At 38.8% G+C, this 18,349-nt stretch overlaps 1 protein-coding gene across 7 annotated transcripts in view; it reads right to left on the bottom strand.

The window, feature by feature from the left end:
- The window catches only part of SLC4A4 (solute carrier family 4 member 4), a 500,506-nt gene that overhangs the window by 323,527 nt on the left and 158,630 nt on the right, over positions 1-18,349 (bottom strand). For 6 of the 7 annotated variants that reach the window (XM_074396248.1, XM_074396247.1, XM_039468271.2 and 3 more), the window contains one exon: positions 9,829-10,008. In XM_074396248.1, coding sequence (XP_074252349.1) covers positions 9,829-10,008 — 180 coding nt within the window. Of the gene's footprint in view, positions 1-9,828; positions 10,009-18,349 lie in introns of those variants that run through there. The other variant, XM_074396249.1, reaches the window with a different exon arrangement.

The following is an 18,349-nucleotide window of genomic DNA, read 5'->3' as shown; positions in this document are numbered from 1 at the left end:
CTGGTCCTACTAAGTTATAGACAGCCCTATTTTGAGGGGGTAAGATATTAGCCCTTGCCATTCACACAGTGATTTTTCTGTTTTTCTTCAATCTCATTGTCTTTCTTGATATAGCTCCTCTGCTTCTTCTGCTTCATTCTCAGAGTAAGTCATCTCCTCTCTCTCCTTTTACTTTCAGTGTTATGCCTGCACATCCCCCTCTATTACCTACGACTGCCCATGACACAGAAATCAGTGAAACTCAATTGTTATTTAAAAATAAATATATTCTCCAGGTTGTTTTTCTTCTGATACATTGCCCTGATTGATTTCTTTTTCATCTGAACGTGTATGAGCCTTTTATTAAATTAAAGGTTCCCAACTCCTACTCAGTCACTAAGGACGGCACATTCTCTCCATCTGCCAGAAGAGGAAAGCATCTCTGCCGCTTCTTCCTGTACACAGAAATGTACAAAGAATTTCTTCAGATTCATCCTATTGTGTTCATAGCTTAGATGTTTTTACTAATGTCAGAAAGAATCATAAAATAATAGGATAAAAGAACCTTAAGGAAAGTATAGCATAGACAGATTTCCAAAGTCAGTTTCATGAAAGGCAAAAAAAAAAAAAAAAAAAATCTATAAACCTTCCAAGTTTGGTTGAAGCATGCAAACAATAGCTCAGAAAACTTTCCTAAAGCCACACATCCATACTTTTCGAAAACTTTGGTTAGCACTTAACTGAAGTAGCCACTGGAATGCCAACTTCCTATCTTCAGTCTTTCTTAACCAGAGTATCTTTTGCTCAAAATCTATATTTAGGAATTAGAGGACCAAGGGGGAGTATTCGCTCTGTCTGTCTGTGGACATCAAAAAAAAAATCCAAAATCATTTTGAAGCTTTTTTGCACATTTGCTTGGTTGGTTGGTTTGTGGCATTCATCAGTATCACAAGAGGTAACCAAGTACAATTAGACAAATAATTGACTTAGGATTTTATAGTTGCTCATGCGTGCGTTCTGGATACTGGGTGAATCTGCAGTAAATTTCTAGTTATAGAAACTGCTATTTCCATACCTTGGTAACAGAAATTGCCCTATTTTCTGAAGAAACAACTTCAGCTTTGAACGAACACAGCTAGCTAGACAGCCCACATGTTTATTGTAAATTTGCATCCAGAAGTCATATTTTCCATTACACTAAAATTATTCTACCCAAAGCCTCATAAATGAAGTAGAATCAGTTAAATATAATTGCTTTATCTTGTGACCTTTGTGGTAAAATTTTGGTAACTGACAAGAGATAATTTTAATACAAATTGTTGAATCACAATACCATCACCATCAGAAGTAGTTTCTAAATAAGGACATCATGTGCAACATGGTTTTTTTAATAATGGAATTTTGCTTAATTGGCAAATAGCAAAGAATAAAACATTTCAGTGATGCTGTTTCAGATTCAGTAAATCATAATCCTGACAAGGATACTAAGTCATCTAATTTCATCTCTGAAAGCAACATGGTTCTTAATCTGCATATCTATCCCAGACACACATGTAGCACCAATGCTTAAAGTTCTCTGTGTAAAAAACTCCACAAACAGCCTTGGTGACACATTCAGTTATTGACAAATCTCACTGCCATAAGTAACCTCTTTTATCTTCTATCCTCACTCAACACAGTAGAATATGAACCCTAAATAAATAATCATAAGAAGAGGCAGGCTTATTCCAACTCAGCAAGCTATGTAGTTCTTTAGAGAAATGCCATCTTATAATATTTTGCATTCCAACACTTACCTGCATGCTTTCATGCATTTTAATATTTTAATATATTTCCCATGAGAAAAAAAGTACACACAAGTAGCACTTTCATCTCTGTTTTAAAAACATGGACAATTTCTATTTTAATTATGTATAAGTTAGTTATTGCAAAAACTAAGTTGCAGAACTACAGCATTTAAAAAATGACTTTTCCTATATTCTCTCTTTTTATTTCACCATGATTCAACTCACCCTATTGAACAGTTCTTTGGTTATTTCTATTTTAATCACATTTCAGTAAGGATTTACATTGGAGAAATAGCATTTTTTTAACCAAGATAGTTGCAAATTTTCTTGGATAAACCAGATTATTTTAACCTAATAGGTAATTTCTGGGCATTTTATTTACCTATCCATTCAACAAATATGTTATTGCAGAACACGAAGTATGTGGTATTGCCTCTGCCTTTGAGTCTCTAATGATGATACTGAAGAGGTGACACACATCTGAATGATAGAGGTAAGTCACCACTTGAAGCATTACAGATCGAAGTATCAGACTGTGTGATGTAGATAATACTTGCTGCAAGAGTTCAAAAACTGGGGAAGTCATTATGAGTTTGTAAAAATGAACTTAAAGTGGCCTTGCTGAGACAGAGTCAACCTATAATTTTCATTAAACTATGTAAAGCATTGAAAGCAGCAGAGGAAACATTGTTACATTGTAGGTTTATTCATTACTTTAAGTAATGATAAAAAGATTGTTTGTTGTTTAATTAAGGAGAGACTATAGAACTAATATTTTAGATGTCTGGCAGCCTTGCCTGAAATAACTCCCTTCTATTTCAAGGACAAACTTAAGGCTGAAATTCCAAATAAGAAGTATTACCTTAGGAATTCAAAGGAAGTGGCAGACACAAGAGAAACTTTGAAGGAAAAACCAACCGGGCTCAGTGTGTGGCTGGCTATGGAAGAAAAAGAACAGAGAGGAATAAAGGATATCTGGGATCTTGATTCTATATGTAACCAGAAAAATGAAGACTCCTTGCTGATAACACCTCCATAAAAGTGATGAAAAGTCAAGTAAGACTGTTATCCATGGGAAAGTTACTAAAAGAGCCTAACATTCCTCCCTCCAGATTGTGGTCATGGAAGAATTCCGGAGAATTTATTTATAGAGTAGGTCCGTGGTCCCTCACCCCAACTACTTCTGCATTTATGGGTTCACACTCATAAAGCCCTGAGTGTAAATCCCTGATATTAAGACCCTTGTCCTGTAAGAATTATTTCCTTCTATATGAAAAATGTCCTAAAGAGAATACTATTTCAAGAAGATCCTTACTAACATCTTTCATTTTCTCAGCGCACTCAGATCACACACACACTTACACAAACTCATAAATACACATTCAAGCTTCCTGCCTTGTAAATTTGAACCCCAAATCACAGGATGTGACCTGCCTTCCACTTAGGTGGTAATGCCTGTGGCAGACAGTCATTTCTTCCCCATTCACTTCACTAAAGTATATTTCACACCTCAAATTCCACACACTATTCTGGTTTTCCCCCATTTTCCACCCTAAGTCACAATCTCTTTTTGGCCCCGAGCACCCAGCACCTGGAGTATACTAGAACCCTTTGAGGCCTCCTGAACTCACAAGTCACTATAAATAGCAACAACATCAATTCTCCCATGACACATGTAAACACGCTATTCATAACATCTCATGGCATGATAAAATGGAATGACTATTGAAATAGCCAGTGGCAACAAGAAGTGAACAGCATAAAACCTGCCATTTGAAGGACACTTAAAGGTGACTTCAAGAGAGCTGCATTTCAGAAACTTGTGGTTCTCTAAGAGACGTATGCAGTTAACTGGCTAAAGAAGCAGAAGCACACAGCTGATGACACAGTCCTCTTGTATTCATCAGCATCACAGAGGAATAAACAACCATTATTTGTACCACGCAAAACACAACATTGTTGAACCGACCCACCAAAAACACAAGTATGCCAAATATTTTTCCTTTCTGCACAACACTGCCTCTAAATTGCTGACGTGTCCCATCCAACAGCCCTTCTTAACCGGATTAATTTCACAAAGAAATACAAAGACAGAGCCAGAAAGAGATCCTTCTTATGAAAGAGAGAACAGCCTACTTGATTTCAGGCATCCAAAATGGGGGATTACAACTGTTGACCAAATTCAAGAACACCTTTGGTACACCAAGCCACTTGCTGGTGGCAGTATTCCACACAAAAGAGCAGCACAAGAGACAGCACCTCTGCCCCTTAAAGTCCTTGTCCCCTTGGTCCTCTCACCTGCCAGCCAACATCCAGACTGATACTCGCCGGCAAGATAAGAGACTGAATTTAGGTTGCTTCTCCCAAATACGCCATTGGGAACTAAAAGCCAAGCTGACAGCTAAAGCAAAAGAATACCTAGTGAGAATTTGTGGCACAAAAGACCAGAAGAGCTTAAAGAATAGTAGTTATTGTTCACAAGGAATTAAACTCTACAACGTTTTAGTCTGAAGTTTCTGGCATTACCTGCGTACGATGGACAGGAAAAGTTGAACTTCAAGAAGGCAACCATAGTAACTCACAATACTAACTGCTAACCATTGTTGCTGACTATGTGCAGTGCTCACCTGATGTTCAGAACAGTATGATTAAAATCGATCATCCCCTTTTTACATATGAGGAAGCTAGAGCACAAAGAAGTTAAGCAAAGAACCAAGGTTACACTGCTGGTATGAACTGGGATTCAAACTCAAGTAATCTGGTTCAAACGTGCACTCTGAACCACTCTGACAGGATCCCTTTCCAGTAAAATTACAACGCCAAGTGTCCCTTCTGACATGGCAAACTCTAAGTTTTAAATTATTTTTTAATATAAAAAGCTTCTGTACTCAGACCTAAAGACAAAATACTTCCTCCTACTTCCATAAGGTGAAAAACAGAGAAGAGGACGAAAGAGATGGTAGTTTTTTTGTGTGTCTGTGTTTTGTTTTGTACACTGGGACAGGTCTATCTCATTTTCATACATTTCCGAAGCCTCTTCTCCTATACATAGATCAGTTTTTGAGATATGCCGATGGCATGCAGAAAATTAAAGAAACCTTACTTTATGGTATCAAAATTAAGGGTCTTGCCTGAAAACGTTTTAAAAATCAAGAAAAAGTACAAATGTACCCAGAAGTGTGAGGTCAGTTTGGAGGAGGGGACAGGGGTGTGCACTGGGAAAAGGGGAAGTCAAATGACACAACACCGAATATTCTTGGCTCTAATGAAAAGCTACTCTGTTCATTTACCCGGAAGCACCAAACAAAAGCAGCGGCCCATTTCTCTGTTTCAGTTTCCTGAATATAACTGGATCACCAACCAGCATCCACTGTCCCAGGCTCACAGAACAATGTTCACTAGCATAAATCCGTCAGTTCTGGTACACATCCAAAAGGCTAAAAAAGAATACCACAAGACTGAATGAGTGTCTGTATGGACATACCTATCACTATGACTCCACAACGGGCAAGACCTACGTGTGAGAGGCAGTTAGCACCTCCAAGCATGAATGCATGTTCACGCTTGTCGAGAAATATCTTACACATCAGATCCAAATGCTGAACAAGATGTTCTGTTTGTAGCTGTGTCTCCTAACATCTTACACATCTTCAGAATCTCTGCAGTCACAAAGCAGCCTGTGATGCCCCCATAAGTATCCCTGGACACTGGCAAAATGGGAGGTACAGAGGCCAAAACCATCTAGGCTGAGAAGGAATACTGTGTTTCCAAAGCCTATCTCAGCCAGGACCACCTTTCCACTCACTTTTTGGGCAACCCTCAGAGGATGGCAGCTGCTAACTTAGAAAAAAAAAAAATGCACAGTGGAGGAGGCAAAAGGATTATTTTTAAGAAAGAGCACAATCTAACTTTTCTCTCAACCACCCACTCCACACCACCTCCTCATTCCCTTGTCTCTCCTGCCTGTTCTTCCATTTCGCTTTCCTTCCCCAGCCTCTCTCTCCCCATGGCTCGGTGCTCCACACTCTCACACACGTTTCCTTCTCTGTGTCCCCAGCTGGGACACCAGTTCTGACACCACACTGGGAATAGCAGCTGTGAAAGGACTTGGAGCTGCTGCTGAGCTCAGAGGGGGATACGAAGCTAGATAGCTTCCTCCTCAGAGCTCCGAATGTGTAAAAACCAAACACTCATTTATTTTTTAGAAACCCGATCTTGACATGAAAGCCATGAAGAAAATAGAAAGCACTAGGTTATAAACTAAATGAACCTGTTAATTATACCATCTTCTTAATATGCCTAAATACTGGAGGATATTTCATTTACTTCTTATAAATGCCCTTTCACGTTTTTGCAGAAACAGGGTCTCTCTACGTTGCCACAGATAAAGCATAGCAGCTATTCACGGGGGCAATCATAGAGCACTATAGCTTCGAACTCCTAAAGATCCTCCCACCTCAGGCTCTGGAGTAGCTGGGACTATAGGTATGTGCCATGGTGCCAGCTCATGCCACCTTAATGTGGCTTCTGAAGGGGAGTGCTGCCCGAGTTCTCTGTGAAATGGTGAGCATTTTTAAGTGTACATGAAAAATTCATGTGCTTTGCAGTTCAGTTTCATCCATCACCTGTGGTTAATAAGCAGCTCCACACACTTGGGAGTTACCTACCCAGACAAAATCCCACTTTGGCAATAGGCGAAATAACGAGGCACTTTCCAAAGTGGGATAATTAAAAGTGAGGACTAGATTTTATGTGTCAAGGGAGAATGACAGGGCAGGAAAATATAAATACTATATGCAAGGCTTAAAAACAAGAAAATCAGCTGGATCTCTATCTAGGATGTAAGAAATATTTAGGCCAAGAAAAGCAATGCTTACATCTTTCTCTGTAGTGATCCATTCATTCAGTTACTCCTCAATAAACATATATCAAGCACATACTATGTGCCAGGCATTGTGCTAGGCACCAAAGAAAACAAAGTAAATAGACAACTGATCTTTGCTCTCATGGAGCTTAAAATTGAACATCAGCTCAAGACAAAACTGTAGGCTCTCAAAAATCACAAGTGAAAACATATATTATGAAGGAAACAAATAAGGTTTTGAGAGAGAATAATGAAGGGGAATCTGCCTTAGAGAGAGTAGTAAGGAAAGTACTCTCCGAAGAGGTAAAATTTAAAAGCCAGGACATAAAGGAACAGAAAAACTAACCAGGACAAGAATGGGCTGACCATTTCAGGAAGACAAACTTGCCTGAGCAAAGGCCCTGAGGCAGAAAATGTTTTAGCACCAAGGATCGACATAATGTACCTGGAGTAAAGTGAGCAAGGAGTGAAGGGCACATCACAGGACTAGAAAGACAATGGACCATGATGCCCAACTGAAGTTTTACTCTGAGGACAACCAGAAGTTTTCAGCAGAGGAAGAACATGATCCAATTTACACTTTGTGATGATCTATTGTCCCTCTCTATGAAGAAAGACTTGGAAAGCAGAAACTGCTGCAGTGTCTATGCAAGAGGTGATGATTCCCTGGACAGAAATGTAACAGCAAAACTGAAATGGAACAGACAGATTCAGGTCCATTTTAAATGTTGAACCAACAGAAAGCACCGAAGGATTACACATGGGAGTGAGAGCAAGTAAAGAATCAAAGATGATTCCCATCAGCTTACTATTTCTATGAGGGTTATTTGGTTTTTGTTTTTCTCAGAAGTGTAAGTATCACGATACACTGCCAGGCACATGTGAGAATCTTGTCTCAGGACATATGTCTATGGACATAAGCAACTCAAACACCACAGGTCACAGAACAACGGAAACTGTAAGTGGCAGTTCTAGAGAGACAATATTGGAATACTAGGCAAGTATTTCATCAAGTCCATTTTCCCACAAGAATTCTGTTATGTTGGTGCCAGAGCCCTGTGGCTTCCCCCAAAATCATGAGGTTAAATGTTTTTCCATATCTAGGTGCAAAAACTCTGACTTTTAAACAGAACTGTACCAGATAATTAACTACCAATCCATCAAAGCAGCCAAGGATACACAGTAATTTCTAAGAGTATCATCATGTCAAATTGGATAACTGATATCAAATATGCCAAAGGCAAATTAGTGTATATATAACTTATTGATCAGCAGGAACAAAACTATAAAATGCAAATTTATAAATAATTTGCATATGACCACTGAACAATTTTGTCCTTAACAACTGTCTCTCCATAGGATCCCTTCAGAAAGCCAGTATACAACATGATAAGTATTCCCCCAGGAAGAAACCTCTGAGGGGAAAGAGAATGGATTGCCTTGTTTCACATGCTGAATTCAAACTGGCCCCCAAATGCCACAGAATACAACAGTATTCTGTAGAGCATCTTCCTGATCTGTTCATTCCTTATAACGTATCTGAGTGCTAGTGGCACTGTTTCCACTGCCCTTCCTCAAAAGCAGATATGTAATTTTAATCTCAAAATTCCTGGCCCATCTGTCTAAGTGAGCACCTCTTCACTTTGTAACATTTATAGTGATGATGCACTCTTGTTCTTAAACTGAAGAATGAAAGACAAGTTATAAAAGCCACAGAGAGAGAGAGAGAGAGAGAGAGAGAGAGAGAAAGAAACGGCGCACAATCACACACACAATAGAGAGAACACCTGACACTGGCTCAGACCTTGCCAAAAGGGATACATAGTAAATCCAGATAAGTGGTAGTCATTTATCTGGAAAAGAATGGTACCTTTCGTTCCTCCAGCCTATTAACTGTGCCTATTTATATGCGTTTTAAGGCCTTTTGTCGAAACAGACTCCACTAACTTAATCAATATATAAAGGAATTTCCTTTCAGATAGACTTTTCCCCAGTATTTCAGTGAAAAGTATATAACATGAGGCTCCTGACTTATGGTCCTTCTAAGTCTTAAATTTATTTCAATGCCTTTTAATTTAGATTTCATGATCCATCTCAAGCTCTCCTCCAAGCGTTTGTCTTTAATGCGATGGTCCACTGTATTGCTCCTCTCAGCACCACACTTCACTAACTTCCTAAGCCACTTGCTCAGTTCCAATAGTGAGACTATAAAAATTCACATCACTATGCCTCACACCCTCTTTAATTTAACTCTGTAAATTCACTTTTCAACACCCTTGAGCTGTTCATTCTAATTTGGCCTGTCATCACCTGCAATGACTGAGCTCGATCGTTATCTGTGCTACCCATAATGCATTTCATTGCAGGGTCCATATTTCTGCAACTGTAGCAAAGACATGAAGAATGTACAGAGCTCTGCCAACATGAAAAGCTGTCACTGCGTAACTCCTGTTGGGGAATCTCCCAAAATTGGCATGTGTTTCTACTGCACATATTCGTTCTCAGTTCAGCCACAATATTTGGCCCATGTAGCCAAATATTCTCCACATTAAAGAAACAAAAAGCAGCATAAACATACACCTAAACACACAGCCCACTCTATCACTGGAAGCCAAGGGTGTTCTTTGACCTCCTGCCATTCTGCTCTTAGTAACACTTTTATCCAAGGTATGACATCTAATACATTCAATAACTGTGTCACTCTCCAATCCTCTCTGCCTTACAGGATGATTTTCAACAATTCCTATTTAAAACACTGACCTGGCTCACAACCTGGTAAAATGTCACCTATAATGCTGACATTTGGAAAGATATGTAAATCTATAGACACATACTCTCATCTTGACCTACTGTCTCAATAGAACCTATTTCTAAGCATAACAATGCAAAAATTCTTTAAGAGTCTTCCAGTTACTGTTCATTGCTGTAAATACCATCTGCAACACTGCCCTATTACACATAAACATGTAGAATACACAGCGATGCCTAAACTTGGTCAGACCCTTTCTGATCAACTACATGACCTTCTAAGTCAACCTGCCAGTACAAGCAAAGCATCTCCACAGTCATTATCCTTTAGAGCAGACCATCTCAGTATTATAGCGTCCCTCCCTTTTAGCCACAAGATTCAAAAAGGCATCCTTCTCAAAGATGTGGGAGTGAGGCAGAGAGAGTCACCAACGCCCAGAAAGTACTCACTGAGAGGTTTTAGGATGCTGCTGCTGGATTCATCAGCATTTTCAATATCTGATTTGTCAGAGTAGTTCTCAGAGATTCTCTCCTTTTCCTTCTTTTCTTTGTGCCCTGTCTTTCTCTTGTGACGTCTCCTTCTCCTGTAACTCTTCGGCACATGGACTCCGATGTAAATGGTATGGTGGCCTAAGAAAGATACATAAATCAGCAGTCAGTTCAAACCACATTCTCTACTGCAGATAGCACAAGATGCACAAATCAGAAGAAAATGCCTATAAATTCAACATTACCATTCTATATTTGACAAAGTCTAACTAGAAAAATAAAATTCCCTCCCAATTTTCAGTTAGCTTCAGTATAATTCAAGCTGGTGATTGACACTAGGGTTCTGTGAGGGTGTGTTCTAATTCTGTCCAGATCTACTACTTTTGTTTTGGAAAAACAAAGAATATCAAACTGGAAATCAGGAATCATGTTGGTCATACCTCTGCCATCAATTAGCTACCTGACCTTAAGCATGTCTCTCTTAACCAGTCTGGGCATCAACTTCATCCTTTCTAGAAGGGAAGACTTAAATTGGATAATCTCTAGAGGCCCCTCCAGTTCCAACCATACATGAATCTATGATTATACTGGCTAGGGTTAGTGCCTGCTGGAAAAGGAGCTGTTGGAGCTACAAAAATAAAGATTTAACTCAAAGTTCAAAAAGTCATTTTGTTGGGGGTAAGGCTTTACATTAAAACTTTTATTTTAACCTAATCAGCAAAATAGAGACTTAGAACTGGGACAAACTGAGAAAAATAAGACATACTTGGAGAAAAGATTTTAGAAATACTCAAACGTTCACACTAGGAAAGAGCTAAAATGAATGTCAGCTACAGTGCCATTCTCATTTTTCTTTTTTCGTTTCCAAAAGTTTCTAAAAACTGGTTGTTGCAACGATAAAAATAAACCGAGCCCAGCAAAAATTGCCTTGAAGAGAAGGGCAGGAGGAAAAAAGATTGTGAAATGCTTTCAGCTCTCTAGATGGAAGGAGCTGCAAAACTGACAAGTGGTATTATTTTTACAAAATCTAATAAGACAAAAAAAAAAAAGAAAGAAACTCAAAGTTCCACATCATTTTTTTTAAATTGGAAAACTTTTACTTTCACTTTAAATACAGCATAACTTCTGAACTTAGGAACTACCATTTCAGAAATAATTGTGAATCCTTTTTTCTGAACTGCAAATTAGATTAAATTTTCTTATTTATGAATTTTGTTTCCCATTTCTGGAATTACTACTTGATGACAACTTAGCAATACCACAGCCAATATGAGATACCTACACACAAATACACGTACATACAGTATGTATGATACGAACTGTCATGAACTACTTTCCATAGTAACCTATGGGTTATATCTAAAAAACACAGTAATTCACAAGGGTGCTTCCTTAAATTGGCAGGCTTAAAAGAATTATATGCTCCTTCAGGAAAGAGATTCCAGCTAAGCAATGCAGAACCTAAGTGAATGGGTTAGTATTCAAAAGAAGACATTAGCTGCATGAATGAAGCTGGAGGCATCTACATAAAGCAGGACCTCCTTCCTAACACACACGCAGCAACTCAGCTGCTACAAAACACAGTGAAATTCCCCCCACAGAATGTGTGCCAGTGAGAAATGTATCATGTCTAACCATTTGCAAGCAAATCGTTCTCATGGGAAAGCTATATTATACTAGGAAGTAGGAAATGTCTCAGAAACAATGTGAATTAAGAAACAGTGTCAATTGTTTCCTGTGCTCCAGTTACTGAGGGAGTCCTGAAGTTTTATCTCAAGTCTCAACAATATAAGTTAGCAGAGCCAACCAATTGCTTCAATAAATCAAACACCAAATGTTTGGTTGTTTTCAAGAAAGCACACACAAATTAAGAGGTCGGAAAATTTTTTTAAACCTGTCACATTAAACATTTTCTATTAACCTCATTAAATATGGCAACTAAGCAAAAAAAAAAAATTAAGCTACACTGTCATATTGATTTTATATAGAAAGATTTTTTAAATTGTATTTACCAAAATCTGCATAGTACATTTGATCAAATCATTTAATAGGCAGTCTATATGGGTGGATAAGATGCTAAGGTAAGATTTCTGGCTGGAAAGTGTTATCATTGTCAATCTAATGAAAGAGTTGGGCAGTTCAGTGAGTGCGCCATCAAACCCTGGAGAGGAATGCCCTTGATTTTTTGGAGCCGACTTTGACTTGTCGTCATCACAAAAATGGTGTCATTTTGTTCACATCGTCATGATAAGCATCCTCCCGCAGCAGACTCACTGCATCCCCATTTCCTCCAACTCCTCCTTCTCGGTCTTCCCTGTGCATTTCCACACAGGTGTGGGAGCTTTCAGAATTGACACTGCACTATGGAGTGCTATGGTTCCCAGATGCCAAGCAGAAATGTGGCTCCTCTCAAGACATGCCAAATTTCAGGCATTTTAAAATCAGCTTTATTGACTGGGCATGGTGGCTCAGGCTTGTTGTAATCTTAGCACTTTGGGAGGCCAAGCCTGGCAGATCATGAAGTTAGGAGTTCAAGACCAGCCTGTCCAAGATGGTGAAACCCCATTTCTCCTAAAAAATACAAAAATTAGCCAGGTGTGGTGGTGCATGCCTGTAGTCCCAGCTACTCTGGAGGCTGAGACATGAGAATTGCTTGAACCCAGGAGGTGGAGGTTGTAGTGAGCCGAGATAGTGCCACTGCACTCCAGCCTGGCAACAGAGTGAGACTGTGTCTCAAAAAAAAAAATAAATAAATAAAAATAAAATCGGTTTTATTGAAGTATAACTTATAAACCATAAAATTCACTCATTTTAACGATACAGGTCAATGATTTTAGTATATTTACAGAGTTGTGCGATAATCATCATAATCCAATTTCAGAACATTTCCACCAATCCAGGAAGATCCCTCATACCCATTAGCAGTCACTCTCTGTTCCCACTCCTGTCTAATGCAACCACTCTTGGGCAGTTTTTAAATACTCTCAGTGATGGCCTCTGGGAAGCTACCATTCTCTGGTACTCACATGGCAATGTACGTTTTGTAGAGATCCTTACAGCACAATAAAATACAATATTCCCTTGGTGAGGAAAATATTGCCTTCCAAGGACTGCCAGAGGAAATCATGGCACTGAGCTGAGCAATTCAAAACTTAAAGCATCCTCCTCCTCCTCCTCCTCTCACACATTTTTGATAACCAAATTTTCCTTTTCTGTCTTGTGTTCAGGTAGAGGTGAAGGAATGTGGCTCCATGGTTAAGCAAACCTTGAGGAGCTCAGCCACAGTGCTGGCTGCTTCATCGGTTACTTTTCAACCTCTCACTTCAGCTTCCTGTCCTATAAGAAGAGAGCAAGACAGGCTTGCTCTGGTGGATGGGGTAATACAGGCGTGAGGACTCAAAGGGACCATCAAATACTTAATAAGCTTTATGTGCCAAGGAACCAAAATACCAAAAGTAAAATGAGCTGCAATGAAGCCTTCTCACTGCCCCCACAGAATACCTGTCATGATGATCAACAGAAGCTTCATTACTGTTGAAAATGTGCTATGGTTGATGAGAATATCATACGTGGATCTTGGTATTTATTTTCATTAAAACCATCATTCTCAGCAAACTGACACAAGAGCAGAAAATCAAACACCGTATATTCTCACTCATAGGTGGGTGTTGAACAATGAGAACACATGGACACAGGGAGGGGAGCACTACACACTGGGGTCCGTTGGGGGGAAATGGGGGAGGGGCGGGGGGTGGGTAGGTGGGAAGAGATAGCATGGGGAGAAATGACAGATACAGGTGAGGGGACGGAAGGCAGCAAACCACACTGCCAAGTGTGTACCTATGCAACAATCTTGCATGTTCATCACATGTACCCCAAAACCTAAAATGCAATAAAAAAAAAAAATCTCTTCACCTGTTTCAGGGATATGTCATGAAGACTGATGGCTATTTTTAAAATCATAACTCACAAAATGACTGCAAGCTCTTAGAGAAGTCACAGAGTTGAGGGTCTAGTATTGCTTTACATGTAACATGAAAAGGAGAAACTTGACAGACAAGCTTTCCAACACAGCAAGGGAACTACAAAACAGTCAGACCGTTAAGGAGTCAAGGATAGTTACCCGCTTCTTATACAAGAATTTTTAGGCTAAACAATTTCTCTGCTAGAAAAGTCAGGATATACTGCTTCTAAAGATAATGTAAAAAGGAGGAGAGAAAAAAAAATTTAAGAGCTATCCTGTCTGAGGACAAAGTGATTGTTTTCAATGTTATCAAAATAAATGTTACATTCTTACTACTGAAACTTCATGAAGTGAAAGTACTGGAATCTGCACTTGACAGTATTCATTTAGGTGTGCAGTCAAAGAGCATTCAGTCCTTGATTTGGCAGTGGCTGCAGTCTCATGTGTTCAAATAAACACCCTGCATGCCCTTCTCTGACAGATGGTACAAGTTCCCAACAAACTCCGAATATCATGGAAATATCTCCCAATCCATACCACAGCCAGTACTACTGGAAAGAAAACATGGCTTTCCTGGGTACCTGTGAATGTCAGTAATGATCACTATGTGATTCTTGTTTCTTCCCATCCTTACCTGCTCCACCCCAGTTGCAAGCAGAAAGTACTATGAAGCTCACTCATCCAATTATCCCAATTCCTGAATTACTAACCTAACTTCATACTTCTCATAGTTGCTATAATGTTTTCTGGCAAACAGAAAACTTACACTTAGTAACTCTGGAGCCATTCAAAGGAAGGTGGCTTTCACAAATACACATTTTGCTAACCAAGGATGATTTAACACTTTGAAGTATGAAAACCTTCAAGCCAGAAAGGATTTTAGATCAGCCAAACTGCAACTTCTGTAGCTGAGTGGATGGTTAACAACATATGCATCTATATGTAGGACAGATCTATTTGCTCCTTCCTGGGAAACAAGTTGCTGTGTTTACTGTACATACAGATGACAGCAACCATTTAGTGAATGCTTACAAGCATGCCAGGCACTGTGAGGTGTTTTATATCTACCACCTCATGCAATCCTGCTCCTATCCCCATTGTACAGATGCAAAAACCACAGTTTGAGGAAGCCAAGGACATTATAACCATCTAGGTTTTTATGAAGTGTTCTCTTCATAAAATCCCACAGGAGAAATATGTCTCTCTTCTCAATATCAAGAAGAGTTTAGTGTTTCATCACTGCTTTGATGTTGTGTTCTTTAAAATATATACTATATTTATATTATAAATTTAATAACTTATTATGTCTCTTTCTTCATTGGCTGCTAAAAGAGAATAGACAAGTTTCAGGCAAACCTGTAGTGAGTACATAGAGTTTCATGACATGCATTCTGTACACTAACCTCACTCATCCAACTTTTCAACTGTTATTTTCCCTTCACCCTCAACATTTTTGGAATAAGTAGTATACAATTTTTTTAACCTGATATGTCAGTACTGTACTCTACCTAAAGGATCACCAAAGGACAGGTAAAATCTCTATCCAGAAGTCTTCCTTTCCGTACCTCCCACCATCCATCCCTACCTCCAGCCTCTTAAATACATCTCTAATTAAACACTGAGGGATGTTCCAGATTGGATTTATAGCTACACTCTTACTCTTTCAACTGAATGCCTGTTCTCTCCAGTTCGAAGCAAATGTTCTACAACACGCAGTATTTTATGTATTTCTTTCAGAACTAATCAGCAATATTCCCCAAATATGAGTTAAATACTGTCTTCTCTGGCTTATCTAACATAACCCGGTCTTCTGCCAAGATGCCCGAAACATGTTGCAGCTATTGCTGAGAAGAATGAGGGAGAGCAAAATTAAGAGATTTATTATTTTTTCAAATATAGAAGAGGCGGAGACCCTGGATGAGTGATGGATTACAAAAAGATGATGCAAAGACTTTACTTGTTAGACCAAAAATAAATAAATAAATTAAAACTATATGCATAAGAAAACTCAAACCAAACCATAGTATCAAGTCCAGGCACAATGGACACTGTGTGGCTGGCACTTTCATTTAATAAGAAATAGACCCATGTGTATAATCCTAAACATCTTAATGAAATACAACTTTTTTTTTTTTTTTTTTTAACACGAAGTCTTGCTCTGCCTCCCAGGCTGGAGTGCAGTGGCAGGATCTTGGCTCACTGCAACCTCCACCTCCCCAGTTCAAGTGATTCTCCTGCCTCAGTCTCCCAAGTGGCTATGATTACAGGCATGTGCCACCACACCCAGCTAATATTTTTGTATTTTTGTATTTTGTATTTTGTATTTTTGTATTTCGTAAAAATAATTTTGTATTTTTAATATTTCACCATGTTGGCCAGGCTGGTCTTGAACTCCTAACCTCAAGTGATCCATTCATCCTGGTCTCCCAAAGTGCTAGGATTACAGGCATGAACCACCACACCCGGCCAAAATAAAACTAATTTGTTAGCTTATTATTCTCAAACCCATAAGGGCATCCATAAGCAGCTCTAATAAGATACAAACAAAGTAACATTGCTAATTTACTGGGGTATATTATGCCAACTCATGAAAAGAAAATTCCCTTTAAAAAGCACAGTGTATTTTTGTAGTTACCAAGGGGTAAACCAGACCTTTATGAAATGTTTGCATGAGGGTCCAGACTCAGAGCAAGGGATGATTTCTATTTTTACATTTCAGATAGGGCAATTTTTTACATAAAAAAGTATATGTTTATTAATAATTACATATTACATATGTAATTTAGATATAGATAAGTTTGAATACTGATGAGTAATTTATTTTAATTTTAATGCAACCAATTACGTAGGACCACGCATGAAAGCAAATGGCAAATGTGATGAAAAACAGGGAAATACTTTTCTTCCCACTGAACTGTGTGGGAACTTTATACACTGAAAGCCTCCTGGAAATCCTCAAGGCAACCTGAGGTTCCCCAAGCAAGACTGATAAGGAATCTTAGCTTGTTACTTGATATTTACTGAGCACAGTACTATTAATATTTAATATCTGATGATAATAATAGTGATAACAATCTCTAGGCAAGAACTAAGAGCTACAGAATAAAAGGTCTCAAAGGAGAAGCAAGCTTATGACTGTTAGCTAGACTCCTGTCCTTTACCTCAGCAAACATGCATCTATCTGTCTTCCAAGAGCTCATTTTTAGCAAAAGAGTTCTATTAATTATAGTCTTAGATGAAGGAGAGGGGCCTAAGACCACACACTAAAGTTAAGCTTCCTTTGCAGTTTCCATTATTAATGGCTGATATAAAGGCAAAAACTGACTGGCACTATATAAAGTCTGAATTCGTGAATACGTTTATAGAAATACAACTTAATTATGTTCAGTGATCATCAGTTATTTGAAAAGATCTTAACTAGAAAATCAAGAATTTCCCCTTAAAGTTTCTTTAGGAACCTACCTTAAGGAATTAACGGAATGACAAATCAGGTTACCCTATGTAAACTGCAGTTCCTGAAGTGCTTTTCAATCTTCAAAGTTGATTCTCCAAAATAATGTTAACTTTGCTCTAGCAAAATCTTTTATACACATATCTATAGATATAAAACATACCTACATCTATATAATTACATATATAGAAATAAATTTCCCTGTAAAAAATCTATACAATCTTTACAGAGAGATTATATATAAATATATAAATATATATTTTAATGTACAATCTGAATTAAACATGGCCTCCCACTGCGTCTGGTACACAAAGGTGCTGCATAAATGTTGATCCTATTTCTCCCTTCCCTTTTCAAAGGGGAAAAAACAGAGCACAGTTTTTTTCTCATTCCCACCCACCTCCAGCCCTGATAATAACTAACTTGTGAACACTCTTTGTTCTCCAGAACATTCACCTAGAAGAGGGCAAAAGAGTCAACCTCAGACCTATTCTTAACTTGTCCCTTCACTGGCAGTTTTAGCCATCCTACAGAATTGAGCTCTTCAACAAAGCCAGCACCTTCCATAACCTCAATCTTCCCTGACTCTGTCCAGAAGCAAGGGCTTGGCAATATCCACCCTGATTTGGGCAAAGTTTCCCCCCGAGCTTTTGTTGGCTCGCTGTCAATCCACAGGAAACAGGTTTGTAAGTCCTTTTATTTGCCCTGAGGAAACAGTAGAGCCAAAAGGCCTAGGAAGGCCAGCACTAGGCAGAACGGTGCTCAGCATGAACAGGAGCCACCCAACAGGAAGACATGAACCCTCCACTTCTCCCGACACCGAGAACCACCCACAAGGGCTGCTGCATTGTAATATGCAGTACACATGCCGTCAGAGAAAATCCACCTGTGAGCCAAACACAGAGAACGGACAGTTTCTCTGTGGACACCATTTGCACAACTGAATGGGAAATAGGGTTGGAAGATACAAAACAATAGCTAATTCAATGGTCATTGATAACTGGATTTGCAATTGCAGCCCGAGAGGCAGCTTAGAGAGACACATAAATGCACACGTTCACACTCTC

Source organism: Saimiri boliviensis, chromosome 3 (assembly GCF_048565385.1).
Source record: "Saimiri boliviensis isolate mSaiBol1 chromosome 3, mSaiBol1.pri, whole genome shotgun sequence".
Taxonomy (NCBI): domain Eukaryota; kingdom Metazoa; phylum Chordata; class Mammalia; order Primates; family Cebidae; genus Saimiri; species Saimiri boliviensis.
This window is presented reverse-complemented; position numbering and strand designations above follow the sequence as displayed.